Below are 16,831 nucleotides of genomic sequence, written 5' to 3'. Positions count from 1 at the left end.
AAATCATAACGCAGCAATGTTATGGTGTCCCGGAGCTAGAATACGGCTGAAAAACGCTTTGTTAACGCATATGAATTTCGTTACTGACGTGCGTATCCCTGCATTGCAAGATATCTCATTATATCGCATCAGCGTAGGTGATTAATGGCATTAAAACTAGATCATTTTAAGAAAAAAATCCTTTGTAATATAATATACTTTAAAGTTCTTGCTTGGGTTTGAAGTAGATATTTCGTTTATTAAAGATATTGTTAAACATCTCGCCAAATCATTTAAAAAGCACTTCTTTACTAATTGAAAGCGATTTGCATAACATTTCTCCAGTTTGTTGTTTACATGCAGAAGGGAAATTCCCAAACCACTTATTAGTGAATAGTCTTTTACTTTGAGCGAAGCTTTAATTCTGTCGGTTATTTGATACTAATTATTTAGAAGAAGAAATTCTTAAGTGTAACATTAGTATTAGCGGCGACATCTTTGTAAAAGAAACGAACAATTTTATTACTCTTTTAATAAAATTTGCTTTTAACGTTACGATACATTCCCTGAGAACTATCAAATAGAAATGCAGATCATGACGTCGAAATTTATTTTGATGTAATATTGTATGCAGTACAGACAAGTGACTTTCTTCACATCGCTGTGGGAAGCCTTAACACACCTGCGCATAATTAAACCTTGGATCCCAACCTCCTACCCCATCCCTGCAAACACAATTATTACCCAGCAACAACCCCTCCTCCAAACTCATAGAAACTCTCTGAATTCGCTCATATGCCGTTAACGCTTAAGCGATATATAAACCTCTTATTTTTTTGTGAAAACGAAAGCCTGTACTTGTAGTTGCAAAGACGAATATTGTAAATAGTGAAAAATAAAATACACGTTGACCAAAACTTCACTGCAGGACTGCAAGGACAGAAGATATGATTATTTAAGGCTGAATATATATTTAATGAGGCTGAATGGGACATATATCGTTTATTAATGTGGATAAAATGGTCGTTATAATCAAAATACTTTCACCATTTTAGAATTTTCAATGTTTAGTAAAAGAAAAAAAAATAAAGTTTTGACATTTTTGAAATTTAGGAAATTTAAACACGTGTTTACCGCTTTAACCAACTGTGTCACGCTGTTAGTATCATTATTTTGGTTAAAATATTATATCTGCCCTATTGAGAGAGGGAGTATGTCATAATATAAATGTGTCTCTTACTTAAAGCTAATATTAACGCGTTATATAGCTAAATAAGTAAATTAAATAGTGCAATTTGTGTTTTAAAAAAAAATATAAAAAATGTTACAAGTAAATGATCTTTGCTCAAACTTACGTGTACACTACAAGTTGAATTAGCGGATACTACATGTGTAGTTTTACTAAGCTCTCTGGTTAAATGAGTTTCTTTTTTTTTCTTCTTGTTTTTGGCAAAAGTTGTTATTGCCCACGGATCCCCCTGATAAACAGTTCTGAAGTTTGATTACACTTTAACATGACACAATGTTACTGCAAAATTTTGCAAAATTATGTTACTGCAATTAATATTTAAGTTTTTGAATCCATACTTTTTTATATAAAAAAGAAAACATCAACAAATAAAAAATCATCTCTTTCAGCATTTTTTAGACGGGGTCACGTGACCCCGTCTATTGGTTTACTGTCAGCCGAAGTCTCAAACCGGAAGGCACGCGTAGAACACATGAATTGAGTCTACGCGTAAGAAACTAGTGCAGAAAGTTTTCATGCATTTTAGTAAATATGTATTATAAAAACACGCATTAAATCTGTTTAAGTCCTCTGTGTATAAACAACGTTCTATTTAGAAAATAGACAAATAGTTTTATTGATCAAAATAGTCTTGCTCGGATTCAAATGTGGAATGAGTTACGTAACTGAATGCACAGCGCCGTTGACGATTCAGTTGGTGTACGAGCTCATTAATCAATGTAAGAGGTTGATGGTTGAGTCGAAATTAAAGTTCCTAAACGCAACGTGCCATTTTTGAAAAGTTGTGAATTTTATTTTGACAATCTTTCACCTTAAGACTACCAAACTTCATGCGCAAGCCGAAGTTAAAATCGGGACGGGTTATACACAGATGTTTTACAAATTAAATACATGTAGGTGTTTCATTAGCTTCCAGTCTACTTGTGGTACGACTGCTGTTCGTCTCGAAAAGAATTTTGTACAAAGAAAATAAAAACAAGTCTGAATTTGCCTTCTCGTTCGTTGGCTTTTTAGTTGATTAAACTGAATTTGAATTTTAAACAATGATTTGTAAGCAAAATCTATAATAGATTATACATTTTGGAAGACTTGTACATCATATAATATATACAATCTTATCGATTGAAGAACCAACTTAAATGTTAATGTTCATGCTTTCCGATTTAGTTGGAATCAGGCTTGGGGTGAATTACATTGTAAAATAATGTATTACATTACCATTACTTCATGAATTAGGGTATTAAATTACCATTACCATTGCTCAATTTTCTTGAAGTAATGCATTACATTACCATTACATGAGTAAAGTAATGCATTACCATTACTTTGTGAAAAGTCAATAAGTTTTAAAAAAGTAATTTAAAAACTAGTTAAAGAAGTTCTGTAAATATTTCATAAATAAATCATGCTAAAAATATTTACAGGTTCATATTCACTATTAGGTTCAAATTTAATGACTTATACAAGATTGTTGTTGCACTTGTAGTTCTCAAAGTAAGGTTGGTCCCGTAATATTTACACGCTAATGGCGGAGTTGACAATCTCTGTTTTTTATGTCTCTGATTTTCGGAGTAAGAGTTTTAATGAAAGGAACGGTTGTATCGTAATTCGTGTGGGTGATGCACAAGTTTACACAAAAAAGTAGTAAGTGGCGAACGGAATTATTTTTACCTATTAATTTTGCATGAATCGCAAATGAAGAAAATCGTGTCAGATAAATCAGTCTTAAAAATCAAAATGGCGACCGTTACAAATCCTTTTATTGTCAAAGTTCTTGGAATCTTATTGGGAAAAAAAATTTCTAACGTCAGGTGCCTGTATTTGTTATCGGTATACAAATGTTCACTTTGTTTGTTAATTCAGCAGTTTTAGAGTTTTCTGGGTTTTCATAAAACTTTTATTACGGATACCGTTCGACTTGTGGATTTTCCCTTGGATCACAAAATGGAATAAATCTAATGATTAAAATTATCTACTTTGATATAGTTGTTTGATTTTCCCGGTTAATAGTAATTTTTAAAAATTTTCCTTGGAGTCTTATTTTACTGTGTCAATTTTCTACAATTATGAAGGCCGGGATTGAGTAAAATTTAGACAAAGTATCAGACAATTGCAAAAAAGCCGAATTAACATAGATTGTAACAACTAATTAAAACTCATTAATTTTGGAAGCATATTCGAGGAAATCCAGGACAATTACAAATTCATACTTTCAAGTCCCCGTCTTTCAGTACTCTCAGTACTTTGATTTTTAACTACGGGAAAAAATTTAAAGAACTATATATGGTATGGGCTTTTTTGGCCCCCATACAAAATGACAACTTTATGGTATGATTAACTTACAAACACCTTCACTTTCAAAAATAAGCATGTTAAAATTTGCTACACGTCATTGCGCATGTGCAGGGTATCTAAGACTAACCAGTGCCCGAGATCACAAATTTTCGAAGATTTTCTTTAGTTTTGTTAACTTTTTAAAGCGTGATTCAAAGTCACATGTATTAACTTTTTAATATCAGGTGTAATTTAAAATCTACAGCTTGTTTTTATGTATTGAGACTAAGAAAATTAATTTGCTAACGGCAATTTATAGTGGAAAAACACTTAAGTTCACGTACTTACATGTATTAACTTCTTATGTCCATGTGACATTAATTGTTATGAATCTTGCAAGAATTTTAACATTTCAATACTAGATTGATGTATCTGACACCCTTATAAGATTATTATCATGTGTCAATTGTTTCTAGGCAAATGTTACACGCATGCGCAGGTCAGACTTAAACGTCACACAGAATATGCATTCTTTTTGGAACAGTAATTAAATGCAAAATAGAAACAAAAACAGTGCTCTCAGATTCAAAGTTTAAAAACATTTATTTTTTATTGATGAAAAAAAATGTTTAAGTAAATTGGAAGTGAATCAAACAAACACCCACGGACGCACGCGCGCACACACGCGCACGCACGTACAAATATATATAATAAAAATGACTAATGGAAGTTTAACACCGTATAATGAAGATATTATTATACGCGGTCTTTTAATTTCGTCATTTTTAAGAGGTCATTTTTATTTTAACTTATCAAGGAAACTAAACAGATCAAAGCACTGCAGATTTACAAATCTTATAAAGTTTGCCAGTTCACTTTTTAAGCAGGAACAGTCATCATTAATGGTGTAAACTAACTAACTTTTAGTATCATATTCAAATTTGAATCAAAGTATAATTATGTACATTGTAAACTCAAATTATAAAACGGCATATAATATCAACCTGTTGATAATATTGTTGCTTAATATTGACATCATAAGCAGTGTTAATGGAATGTACAAGTAATACATATCATTGGATATATGGGAACTTTTCCATAATAATATCATTCCTCCAAGAATTCCATGTCAGAATCTACCATCCTTGCATCCGAAAGTGTTTCCCTTGAAATTGACACTTTAGTTGTCGGACATGGCTGATAGCGCTCGTAACCCAAATACCAGATAACGCTTGCGATGTGAGAGCAACAACCCACGACTCTGGCCCCAACCTTGCAAGTACAATACCATCCCTGAATGGGTTCTTGTTTATTAGAGCTGTCAAACTGTAGCCATAGAGTGTGGATTGTGCTCCGCACATGTCTTGACTGTTTTTTAACCTTTAAAATGTTGGATTGTTCTTTGTGTACAAAGAGTTCATATAAACCACAATCAGTGAGATGCTCCTTTGTGTAAGAAGCGGCCTGTTTCAGTTGGTATACTCCCAATGTTATATTTCTTTGATCATCTAATGACAATTTTGGAAAATTGTGAAGAATAGGATCACAGTCTTTAAGTTCTGTGTACACTGTTCTCTTGTTGAAGAGTTCGTTTTCCTGTAGGTACTGTAGCAGCCGGTTTGGTTCCTTAGATTTCTGAAGCATAGTGAGCGTTAACTGGTCAAGTGTATCGGAATATTCTGTTGGAGAAAATGTAGAACGAAAACGATTGCAAAGGGCACAAATAATACGAACAAAATCTCCTATACTAGGTATGAGGGTGTTGGGTATAACTTTGTTCAGCATTATCCACTGTTTTATCCTTCCGTTTACACTTTCAACGACCCAGCGTACTTTAGTAATCAGGCGTGACATGTTTGCTTCTTCAGTAAAGTGTTGTTTTGAACCTTTTGGTAAATAGCATGGCATTTTAACTTGAAATCCTGCTTCTTCTAGAAAGTCTACTGCATCCCAAAATCCTCGGTCCACAATAAACACGTCATTCTCTTTAAACCCAGACCTTGCTGGGTGACTATGTCTCAAAAAATGTTTGGTGATGGAGGCATCATTGTTTGAACTATCCGCAAAGTACGGCCCAATTACATCAAGTATATATCCATCAGTTCCAACGATTACCATTGGTTTCAATAGAGAACGATTCTTATGCGTACTATAAGATCGTCTTTGAAAATCATAATCGGAACTCTTTTGAATATAGATGTATGTACCGTCGAGACCAATAATTGCATCATCTGGACATGTGGAAAATAAAGAGGAAGCAACCTGAGAAGTGTGGTTTTTGCAAAAATCTTCACGAGATATATGTTCAAACCCAAGGTTTCCTGGAACGAAGTCTGTCATGAAAGCTGTCCGATCGCTGTAAATGATACGCTGGATTTGTGGTTCTTGAAGTCCAATTAACACAGAAATCATTTTATAAGAGAGCCCTGTTCGTAATTTTAATAAGAATGTTGCAACAGACGTTCTAATGGATCTCACAGCAGAATTTCTCAATGATGTAAGACTTTCAGTTATTTCATGAAACTGATCTTTATTGAAACCTGTAAGTGTTACATATTCGTCATTTGAAAGAAAGAATGGATTGTCAAAGTTTAACTGGCTGTATCCATTTGTCATCATTTGTCGAATATCGTCGAGAAGTCTGCAGACATCTCCCTTTGAAAAATAGCTGTGATGTCTGTGAGTGGATAAAATGATGCCTAATGCCTCGTTGTTGAAATATCCTGATTCGACATGACGCCTACAACATCTGCTTTGTGGAAACACAAACACCCCAGTTTGGATAAAGGCTTGAGTTGAAGCTGTCTGAGGGATGCTTGACAAAGAATTTCTTCTATTTCCATCATGCTTGCAGACCACGCAGTATTTGTGGCTCCTGGGTGTAGATGCAATATCTAAAGAAATCGATTTTGGACTTTTAAGAATCTGTTTCGTTTCATTGCCGGACTTTACAATTGGTTCTTCAATATGGGATGTTTTTTTACGTTCACTGTCATTCACTTTGATTTTTCTATACACTCTTGCACTGCAGCAATTGCATATAACATCGACGTTGAACACATCTCTACCCATATTTTTTTCCACATGATGCCGGAAACGGATGCCTGGAGGGACATGTCGCCTTGAGTTCTCCTTGCATCGCTTAAAACACAAACAGCAATATTCTTGTTTAGGCATCTGCAAATTAACAGTAAAAGATATTGAATTATTGTTGATTGTTGTTCAATCACATATACTAAATAATTTTTGTTGAATGTAAGATAGAATTGTGGCCTTGTTTAGCGTGCGTTAGCAATCAGAACCTATATGTTGCAGTGTACTTAGTGTGCTGTTGCATCCATACTAATACAGACAAAGACAATTCTTTAGAAATATATACAGCATGTATTTTAAGCTACACCTTGGTCATAACTTTTTATCGGTACTTGATAACTAAAGAGATCTTGAATATCGTCCAGATCTGCCAAATGATATATAATTTGATTCATGGGCAACCCACATAGTGAACAAAAACACTGATAGAACTTTGTCGAATCAAGTTTTGAAATAAATAATTGTCTTTATTCTAGTCACACTGTGAATCATGGCTGTTTTCATCAATATATATTCAGAATCAATTTGTTTTATGCGTAGACATTATAATATTTATTGAGTATTCATTCTGCTGTATTGCTCTCAGTATCGTTAAGACCAAAGGCCCTAATAACCCCCATGCGGGTTGATTCATTCAATTATTTGAAGCAGAAAGTCATTATGACTATTTAATATATGCGCATGCTTATATAAATCTTATTAATAAGTTTATGTATCTCCACCAGTTGTATCGGATGGTTACCTGTTATCTGGAAGCCGCTAGAGAATTATGTAGCCACAAACTATTTTTCTTATGTTCATGGTAACAACGGGCAAACATAGAGATTAAAGGAGATTATAGGATTATATGCATCGTACAAATGCTAATACATGTCAATGAATGTTTTTTTTTAATTGGGGGGGGGGGGTGGTTAAACAGCGTTTTAGTTATAAATGAGATAAACAAAGTAATGGTAACAAATTAATGGTATTCATTTTCATAAACATTTTAATTTCAAAATCAAACTCTCTCTCTCTCTCTCTCTCTCTCTCTCTCTCTCTCTCTCCCTCTCTCTCTCTCTCATTTGGACCAAAATATAATACCTTTTTTCCCTTTGTTACAACTATACCTATCAACCTATAAGTGGAATTTTCAATACATTGGTCAATTTACAAATCAAAAGAACATTGCTAATGATACTTGACTTTCTGCTTTTTCTCTTAGAAAGCGTGGCGTGCCTTGTATTCAATCTTCTTTTTTTTTAAATCAAATTAATTTCAGTTTAAAATGAAAATTCAACAAACAACTTGCAAATAAATTGTAAATCATTCAGTTAATTGTTAGATAGCTTACGAATTCCAAAAATACTAACCCAATTTACGTATGCTTCTAAGTTCAATTTTTACATACATGTATTTCATTTATTATAATGAAAAAAAAACCCATAAATGGACTGTGCAGCAGACACTGCCTATATACTAGACCTATCTGTAGGTTAGTCAACCATGCATGTACGGACTGTTTATTTGTAAAATTAAAGTATTCTTTATTGCTTTTATATAGCAATTATTCAGTTTATTTTTTTTCAACAAACATACACTATATTCATAATTAAAGGAATGTTTGTATTTTTTTAATTTATTTAAAAAGGAGGGGGTTACGTCATTTAATTATAATCCTTGCATAATTTAATACGCTTGTGTAGTCGCGCTTTAGGTTTTTTTTTATAATTTACTGTGTATTTCTTATGTTATTATAATAATTTTTACCAAAATTATCTGTTTTCGTGCTAGATTTGTTTTTCATGACATGTCAGTCACTGTGGTTAAATTCACGACCCGGGAAGGCTTAAGTATTTCATTAATCTTTAGATAATCTGGGTTTTTTCTTCATTACTAGACCTTATATTAAAAAATCTACATAGGTGATTTAGTGCTTTAGTGGGTTTTTTTTCATCATATAACGTTACAGAAATCATTCTGCAGAAGGTAAACAAAACGTTCCCTTTATCACTCGAGGATATCGATAAGCCTTTAAAACATGTAAATGTATAAAATATCATGAAAAATTAGCACTGTAAAAATGTAAATGACAAACAAAAAATACAACCTTTAGTTTCTTCATATTTAATTTCTTATAATATAACTCAATATACATGTATAACGTAAATCCAAGCGTAATCGATTCCAGGCGTCTTTTATTATAATTGATTAATTAAGCAGACGGCAAAGCATACATAAAAGTTAACGTTAGGATAATTAAGACAATACACATGTTATGAAATAAAAAAAAAATAATTTACTTACCGTTATTTGAGATGTGTAACCAGTATGTAAATGTAATGACACATATGTGTGCTAGATCCGCCACCCTTCTGTCTTTTTGTCTATGGCGATGACATAGCGTACTTGACAACGGAACGATAGAATACCGATCTCGATGTATTTATTTACTAAAGAAGTCATTAATTTTTTTTACGTATATACGCTTATCTAAAATAAATGATTTCTAAATAATACGATACTTACACATTTTAACTTACAGACAATAGTTTATTACTGATGTAAGAGGAAATGAAAACGTAATAATGAAACGTGACATGCACACGCATTTCAATATCGTAGGTGACTTTAGTGCATAAGGGTAATCAGTTTCAATCGTTTTTCAATACGTGCGACTTCATGAACAAGTTTGATTTTTATACATAACATTCTTTATTTGATAATACATTTTGAGTAATAATATCTTTCTTGTTCATGGCGTCGCTCATACTTAACTCAACACATTTATCCTTCAAGTTTACCCTAAAAACGTCATTTTTTTGAATTTCGACCTGTTTTGGAGGCTTTGTATCGGCCCTTAATAATCATGTTCAGGCAATTAAAAACCATCCACTGGAAGTAAAAATCATGTAGATTTTACTTGTAAAAGAAGAAAGTAATATTGCTACATGTTTTTGACGTCACTTTTTGGGGGCCAAAAATGATAGAAACCGTATATAGTTCTTTTCGAAACCTTTCCAAAACCTTACTGTATTGTGCATCGATATTTCATAAAATGATTCTCTACTGTTAGCATGTCGAGGTACCAGTTTTTGCTTGTGAGAAAAAGTCATTGTTCACCGATTTTTGACCCCTAGAACTACAAGAAAGTTGTTGAAACGTTTTTACAAAACAACATGACACCCCAAATCCACCTGCAATAGTTCAGTTCGCTGGATGTTAAAGCAGTTTAAGAAAGTAAAGCATGATAGACGAACGGACGGATGAAACGGGGTAACAGCAATATATCCGAACTTTCTTTAGAAAGTGCAGGTAAATATAAGATTTTAAAAAAACCCATTTCAATTCAATGTTAGATTTGGAGAAGCTTATTTTACATTAACTAATGTAGTAGTTATCTCATTAAAGAGATACCTACATTTTACTACATCGTATTTTTTAGTAAGAAAATGTTAATTGTTCAATAAAAACGCAACAAATACATGATGATATACCAATATAATCCTATTCTTGTTCATAATATATATTTATTCCTTCTCTCTTTAACAATTTCATTATTATGTCTTATGAATATGCCTTACATGAATCGATCAAATTCGATAAACGTGTTGTTTGTTCTTTTGGCGGGGATATGATTTCGAGCTCTTTTGACGACTTTGGAATATTTGACAAATAATATTAAATCACCAAGTTTACATGTAAGTCCATTTGTGCAGAATTTGTCGACAAACATGTACTTCTTGAAGCTTATCTTTTATACAATTTTCAAAGTGTATAAGCCTGATAAAAAAAGAAAACTGCTTAAACGCATAAAGTGTTTCAAATGCTCGTAATCGATTAACAAGCGACCTACGGGTCGCATCGCTCAACTAAACAAAAGCTCTCGTATCATTTCGTTGCCAAAATGCTTAAATATCGAACTATTTGAAAATATTTTAAAACTTTCATTTATTAAATATGTTTGATAGTTTAACAATACATCAAAAATAAACCCACTTTTTAAAAGTCATATCATAAGATCAAAGATGCATCAAGTGACCAATCTTATTATCCAAGGCCTAACCGTATTAAAGATATCAAAACTGTGAAATGAAAGTTACATTTTTATAAAAAGTAAAATAAAATGTAACAATAAATCTGATATAGGGATATGAAGATATAAAAATGCTTATTCATAAGAAAATAAATGTAACATTGTATTTCTTTCCTATATACTTCTATTTTGGCATCTGTACCCCTCTTAATGCCGTAGTATTGGTCCAGGAACATGGTTTTAGAAATTTATAATATGCACTATTTATCCAAGTTTTTTGTAAATATTGCCTTTCTTGTGCACCGGTTCTTGAGAAGGTGATTTTCAACACAGCCATCCTATTTTTACTGTTTTGTAATTATCTTTCTTTGAAAAAAAAAGTATTACCTTTTATTTTAACACTTAAGGGTACTCTTCCCATAACGATACTGAGAACTAATCTCGGTTAAATTAGACCCAGTGGTTTTAGAAAAGAAAACTATGTGAAAAGTTCACTTCCAAGCTGTCAGACAGATGGACGTACGACGGACAACACATGATAAAAAAAACATCATCTGAATTTTTGGTTCAGGTGAGCTTAACGAGGCCGAGTACAGATCGAGTACGCATGCTTTCGTGCAGCGTTTAATTTGTATTGTGACGTCATTTTTTGCGTATTTGACGTCATGGCGTGATGATATTCAGCAAAATTAGTTAAAAATAGTTAGTTTGGTGCGTAAAATTAATATTATATTGTAGAATGAACATAAATGTCTCGAAGCATAAACTACATTGTATATTTGGGCTGGGATCGAAAACGTGAAAAGCGTTCAACAAGCCTAGCCCTCTTTCACGTTTTCGTAACCCGCCTAAAGATAGCTTAATTCATATATTTCAAGACAGTGACAATGTATTTTATATCAATGACCCTTAATATGTGATGTTATATATCAATATATAATATATATAACTGGGCATTCAAAAAACAACTTTGATACGACCCCTGGAACATACCAGGAGGTAAAAGTTGTTTTTTTTTAATTTGATCATCTGATGCCTTTAAGCAAGACTTGGACACGATGTGACTTAAAATTTTCAAATGTTATTTTTCATTTTTAATGTTTATACTGATGAATATAGAAGTTTATAATGCTATGTAAAAATGTTTAAGTCAAATATCAAGACATAAGCAATATACAGAGTTCGTAATTCTTTGTTTTGTAAACAAAGCTCGAATATAGTCATTTTTACATAAGTGCTGTATTTGTGTAAGTTTCAATCAAATGTATCTTTCTTTTGTTGATAATAGTATTTATGAAGATATTGAACAAGTTTAAAATGTTTTGTACATGTCATTTTGTCTAAGATATGGTAATTCTCTACATTACATTTTTTGTAAACAACTATAAGACTCGAGTTTTGTTTACATAACAATCAATTCTTACCTCTGTATCTCGCTTGTAACTTGACTTTAACATTCAATATTTTGGTCAATCATTTATAATGCACCAGTAAACCATTTTATACATAAAAAATAAAAATAAAATTGTTGATCTCAAAGTCCCTTTAACATCTAAAACAGAAAAAAAAATCCCTATGGCAGAAGTTTAAAAAAAACGTTAAAAAAATGTGCAAAATTGATACATTTCATGCAAAATCCCATTAGGTCCTATGATAAAAATTAACAAACTTTGAAATGACCCCTTAAACAAACGGTGTGGTAGATGTCCTTTTTTATACTTAAATAATAATTTTATCAGTAGAAATTCATGTAAAAAAATTCATTCAAAAATCTAGGGAAGAACAAATTACACCCGGCCTCGTTAATACCAAAAGTATTTATATGTTTAACATTAAAAGACTATACTTATTTTTTTTTCTCCTATATAATAGTCTTATGGATAGGATTCTCTAACCAGGTGACCGATTACTCGGTCTGAAAAAGATTATAAAATCAGTAATCCGTTAGTTTCATGAAATAAAAATAATGTACTCATTTTAATTTTAATGCAGTTCGACAAAAAATATTTTTTTGTCTTTTGAGACTATTATCTAATCAGGGTGAAGTAAAAATCGTTCAGACCCTAAGGCTGTAAACCCTAATCCGCAAAATGTGTGTACAGCCAAAAACCGGCCATACAGTAGCACATTTACACATATAATTCGATCGTTCTGTGAACTACAACATACTTCGGTTTTCAGTCCTGTAGAAGATTTTGATGTAACTGATTCTGACCACATCTCCCAAGTCCACTCTCCATTCAGCTGTGTAATAGCCATCAGCGTTGATCGTACACTGACCTCCAGTTCCACGGTCAGTGTACATACCATCTACTGCATTCTCACTGCCAAAGTCTACACTATTAGGCTCTGGCCAGGGGTGTTTTTGCCACGTAGGTTTATTAAGTGCCAAATTTTCTTAACAAATTCAAAAAAAAAAATCATGTATCTATGCATTAGTAAAAAACTAAACGTATTAATATTAGCATTAGGTATTTAAGTATTGTTTATCTATAAAGGATGTAAATATAAATGATAATTGTTAAAAAAAAAACATTTTTAATTAACATTTTGGGTACTTATGTATTGAAACATAAAATGATTTGCACCGTGTACTTCAATATATGGTTAAACAACATCCTTAAACTCTCGAAAAACAAAAAAACAAAATTAATGATAGCGTTAATAACTTGTAGTTTAAAAAAAGCAACAAAACACAATCAAATACTAATTTTTGTATGTTTATGCATTTGCGATCCGTATATTCACATGAATATAATTGTAGCAAAAAAAAAAAAAAAAAAACAAAAAACAAAAAACACGGACACTCTCTTCGGCTGAGAAAAGTCAACTTAATAGTGTTGCTTCTTGTTCAAGATTCTCAAAGGATCGATTAGAACAAGTACAAAAACATATGATGTAACGATATTTACATCATTTCCTAACGGCTGAGGACGAAACCAGCCAAATCACCTCTTTATTATACTTTATATGAGAGCTGCTGTCCAGCTTTGACTAAGGTAAATTAAATAAAAAAAAAAACATCAAATGAAGCAAATTTTTTTTTAACAGAAACATAATTTTATGATTTTAAAAACCAACACATAAAAATCACACAAGTAAAGACTAGGAAGCTTTTGTAGTTATCAAGTGGTCTCAGTGTTTTTATTTTTTCTCTTTGTTTTGAAAAAAAAAATCTTCGAGAAAAAAATGCCATAAATATTTTTTCTTTGAACTTGCTCAAAATAAAAGAATTATATTTTTAACACTATACGCATGATGTTTCTTTTTATCAAAGGAGTTTGGTAAAAGAAGCATATTTTATTAATCTATAAAATATAACTCGTAATGTGCTTCAGTAAAATAATGTTTCATATAAATATAAATGTACTTTATAGTTTCATAAACAACATAAAATGTGGACGTATTGAAAAAATCACTTACCTAAAGTACACACATGATCCACGGAAAATAAACCCGAAAAGGCAATAACTAGCATCACATTACCACACATGTCCTCTATGTCTTGTATGTCCTGTGAATACCAAGCATTGATTTCCTAATATAACTATCAACTGTTTTTAGAAGAACAAAACAAGTAAACAGAAAGTAGCAGGAACATATTTCATTTTTGCACTTGACGTAGTAATACATTCCTTAAATTATCAGCCATACCTTCTTTGTTAAAATGTAGGTCATTTACCTTTACAAATCACCAAGTATGTCCTGCTCATTAAATCATTTAAAAAACACATTGTGATCCTTTATCATTTGTACCTTTAACAAACAGGAAGTACAATACGGCACAAACCTGTTTGCGAGCCGTTCACCGGTACGTTTTACGATATACACTATTAATTTTCAATCGTAGTTATTCGTTATCATCGTATTAGATTGTATGTCCTGATATTTAATTTATGCACAATGTAAATGCAGTATTAATGTATAAACTGTTGACGTTTTGTAGTTATGTAGCCTGCAATGATAATGTTTAAAATAAGGTTTCACAAAATACGTGAAATACACGTGATAAGGCTTGGGGTAGAAAAAAAAGCCAATTTGTTGGAAATTAATTATATACCATTGCGAAATATGAGAGATCCTAAATATAACTTATTTGTTTTAAATCTGGATTATTTTTGAAAAAAAAATATTGGGATAAAATATCCGGTTTTTTTTATATTTTGTCTGATTGATTGACTCATACATGTATGTCTAATATACATAACTGTGTCTAAATGGTAACAAAGTAACTGGAAATTTGGTTTTGAAAAAGAGCATTAACACCATAACACGACCATTTCTTATTTCTTTCAATTTTACAAATGTTAACAAATACTGGTACATATATCGCAATTCAAAGCTCAAATGAAGCAATCAAAGAATGTTAAATGTTTGCCTTACCTTAAAATAAAATGATATTTTCTTTCTATCCTGCCAGATCAACATTTAGAACACTGACAATAACATATTCCTGTGCGAATGATAATCTGACATAAAATCTTTGAACAATCTTCATTGCCATCTAGACAAGGAAGTTGATATTTGCAGCTAGAGATGTAGTTCTTCCTTGTTCAACCAAGAAGTGATATGTACAGTTTTTGGTTGTCTAATAACCCACTGTGGTGTGACTCACATCTACATGTTAAAAATCCTTAAAATACGCTGTTGCTAAGAGCTATTGTTGCAATAAAAAACGGGGACAAATAGCAAATATAAGCAACTTGAAAAAAATATAGATCTTTTCTTAGTAGTATATATTAAATTTAACGAGTAAATGATTCTCTCTATTTCTTACGGAAAGTTATTTTCAAGTCATAGCTCTATAGAAACTACCTGACTGAAAACTACACGCTCCGTTTATCGATTAGTCGAAACCTAAAGCAACCAAAGAACGACCCGGAAAAAAGAAATAACAAGATGAAATTATTATTGGGGCGATTATAAAGTCGAACATACGAACATCATTGGGAGTAAGGATAACCCACATGAGTCAAACTTAACAGACAAACAGATTTAGAACTTGAAAATTTTTATTAAGTTTCATGATGTTCAGGGGTCACTTACTATATTACAGGTGAACAACATGACCCAAAGAACAGGAATATATAATGGTTAAGGGGTGGGGATCTTAACCTTTTCAAGTTATTTGTGCACTTCCTGATTAAGGGGTTCAGGACCAGCCCCGGGGCCTATGACCTAAATACCATTTGATGCCCCTTCACACAAGGAAAAAGAAAATATATGTTTTAGGGGTCAGGATACTAAAAGTTTATGAGATTATGGTCTTTTCCAATTCCTAAGGGGGTGGGCATGGCCACAGGGGTCAGATTTAATAAACCCTATACATTGCCTGTAGCAGTTAGTATATGATTCTGAAAACCCTATATCATTATCGTTGTCCGTTTTCAATTTATAACCATTGAAACCATTTATAACCATTTACATTAGAGTCTACGATTTTTTTTATAAATGTTCAATGTTAAACCTTTTGACCCTCCCCCCCCCCCCCCCCGAAAAGTGATTCGCCAACCCGAAATGTGAAAAATCGAACCAGCGTGCACATCTAGTTGACTTACAGGGAACTTATAGATGATATAAAGACAACTAAAAGGGAGCGTAAATGCCACTTAAAGATGTTTAAAGATGAATTAAATATTGCTTAAAGGTGGCTTTAAGAATTTTGGACAGTAAGGACCTATAAGGTCTAGCTTTAAGATCGTATAACTTTTAAGCCACCTTTAAGGGCTTGCTTAAAGATGGGCTTTCGCCCTGTGTATATGGCTATATTGGCCCCACCCTAGGGCATATACCTCTATCCCAGGAGCAATGAATTTTACAATAAAGGTAGAATACTTCATGGACATCGAATCTATGCATTTAGTTTTTAAATATTTATGTGATTTCAGAAGAAGATTTTCTAAGATTTTATTCATATTTACTATATGGCCGTATTGGCCCCGCCCTCGAGCCTAAATCCCAGGGGTCCTGGATTTCAAAATTTAGGTAGAATTCTTCATGGATATCATAACCATGCATTTAGTTATTAATAAATTTATATATATATATAGGGATAGGAAGAAGATTTTGTAAGATTTCATACAGTTTTACTATATGGCCATATTGGCCCTACCCTAGAGCCTAAACCCTTGACCCAGTGGTCATGAATTAAAGAAATGTGGTAGAGGTTTTCATGGACATGATAACCATGTAGTCAGTAATGTTTTCCTTCCATGTGTCGG

The 16,831-nt window shown here is 32.2% G+C and overlaps 2 protein-coding genes across 2 annotated transcripts in view; both read right to left on the bottom strand.

Moving 5' to 3' along the window:
- LOC105345976 (uncharacterized) overlaps positions 1–15,188 on the bottom strand; it is a 50,754-nt gene extending 35,566 nt beyond the window's left edge. The window contains exons 1-3 of the mRNA XM_066066094.1: positions 14,994–15,188; positions 14,034–14,124; positions 12,780–13,007 (exon numbers count right to left, since the gene is read on the bottom strand). Of these exons, the coding sequence (XP_065922166.1) occupies positions 12,780–13,007; positions 14,034–14,124; positions 14,994–15,038 (364 nt within the window). The 5' untranslated portion in view covers positions 15,039–15,188. The remainder of the gene's footprint in view (positions 1–12,779; positions 13,008–14,033; positions 14,125–14,993) is intronic.
- Positions 4,333–6,674, bottom strand: LOC136269989 (uncharacterized). The gene has a single exon (XM_066066096.1). It carries the CDS (start codon positions 6,572–6,574, stop codon positions 4,610–4,612), a length of 1,965 nt encoding a protein of 654 aa, XP_065922168.1. The 5' UTR covers positions 6,575–6,674; the 3' UTR covers positions 4,333–4,609.
- Positions 15,189–16,831: the final 1,643 nt, after the last annotated feature.

This window comes from Magallana gigas, chromosome 1 (assembly GCF_963853765.1).
Source record: "Magallana gigas chromosome 1, xbMagGiga1.1, whole genome shotgun sequence".
Taxonomy (NCBI): Eukaryota; Metazoa; Mollusca; class Bivalvia; order Ostreida; family Ostreidae; genus Magallana; species Magallana gigas.
The sequence above is the reverse complement of the archived record's forward strand: the minus strand, read 5'-3'. Positions and strand labels throughout refer to the sequence as shown.

Excerpts from the sequence above, each read along its gene's own strand:
- LOC136269989 (XM_066066096.1), bottom strand. The coding sequence starts at position 6,574 with ATGGGTAGAGATGTGTTCAACGTCGATGTTATATGCAATTGCTGCAGT.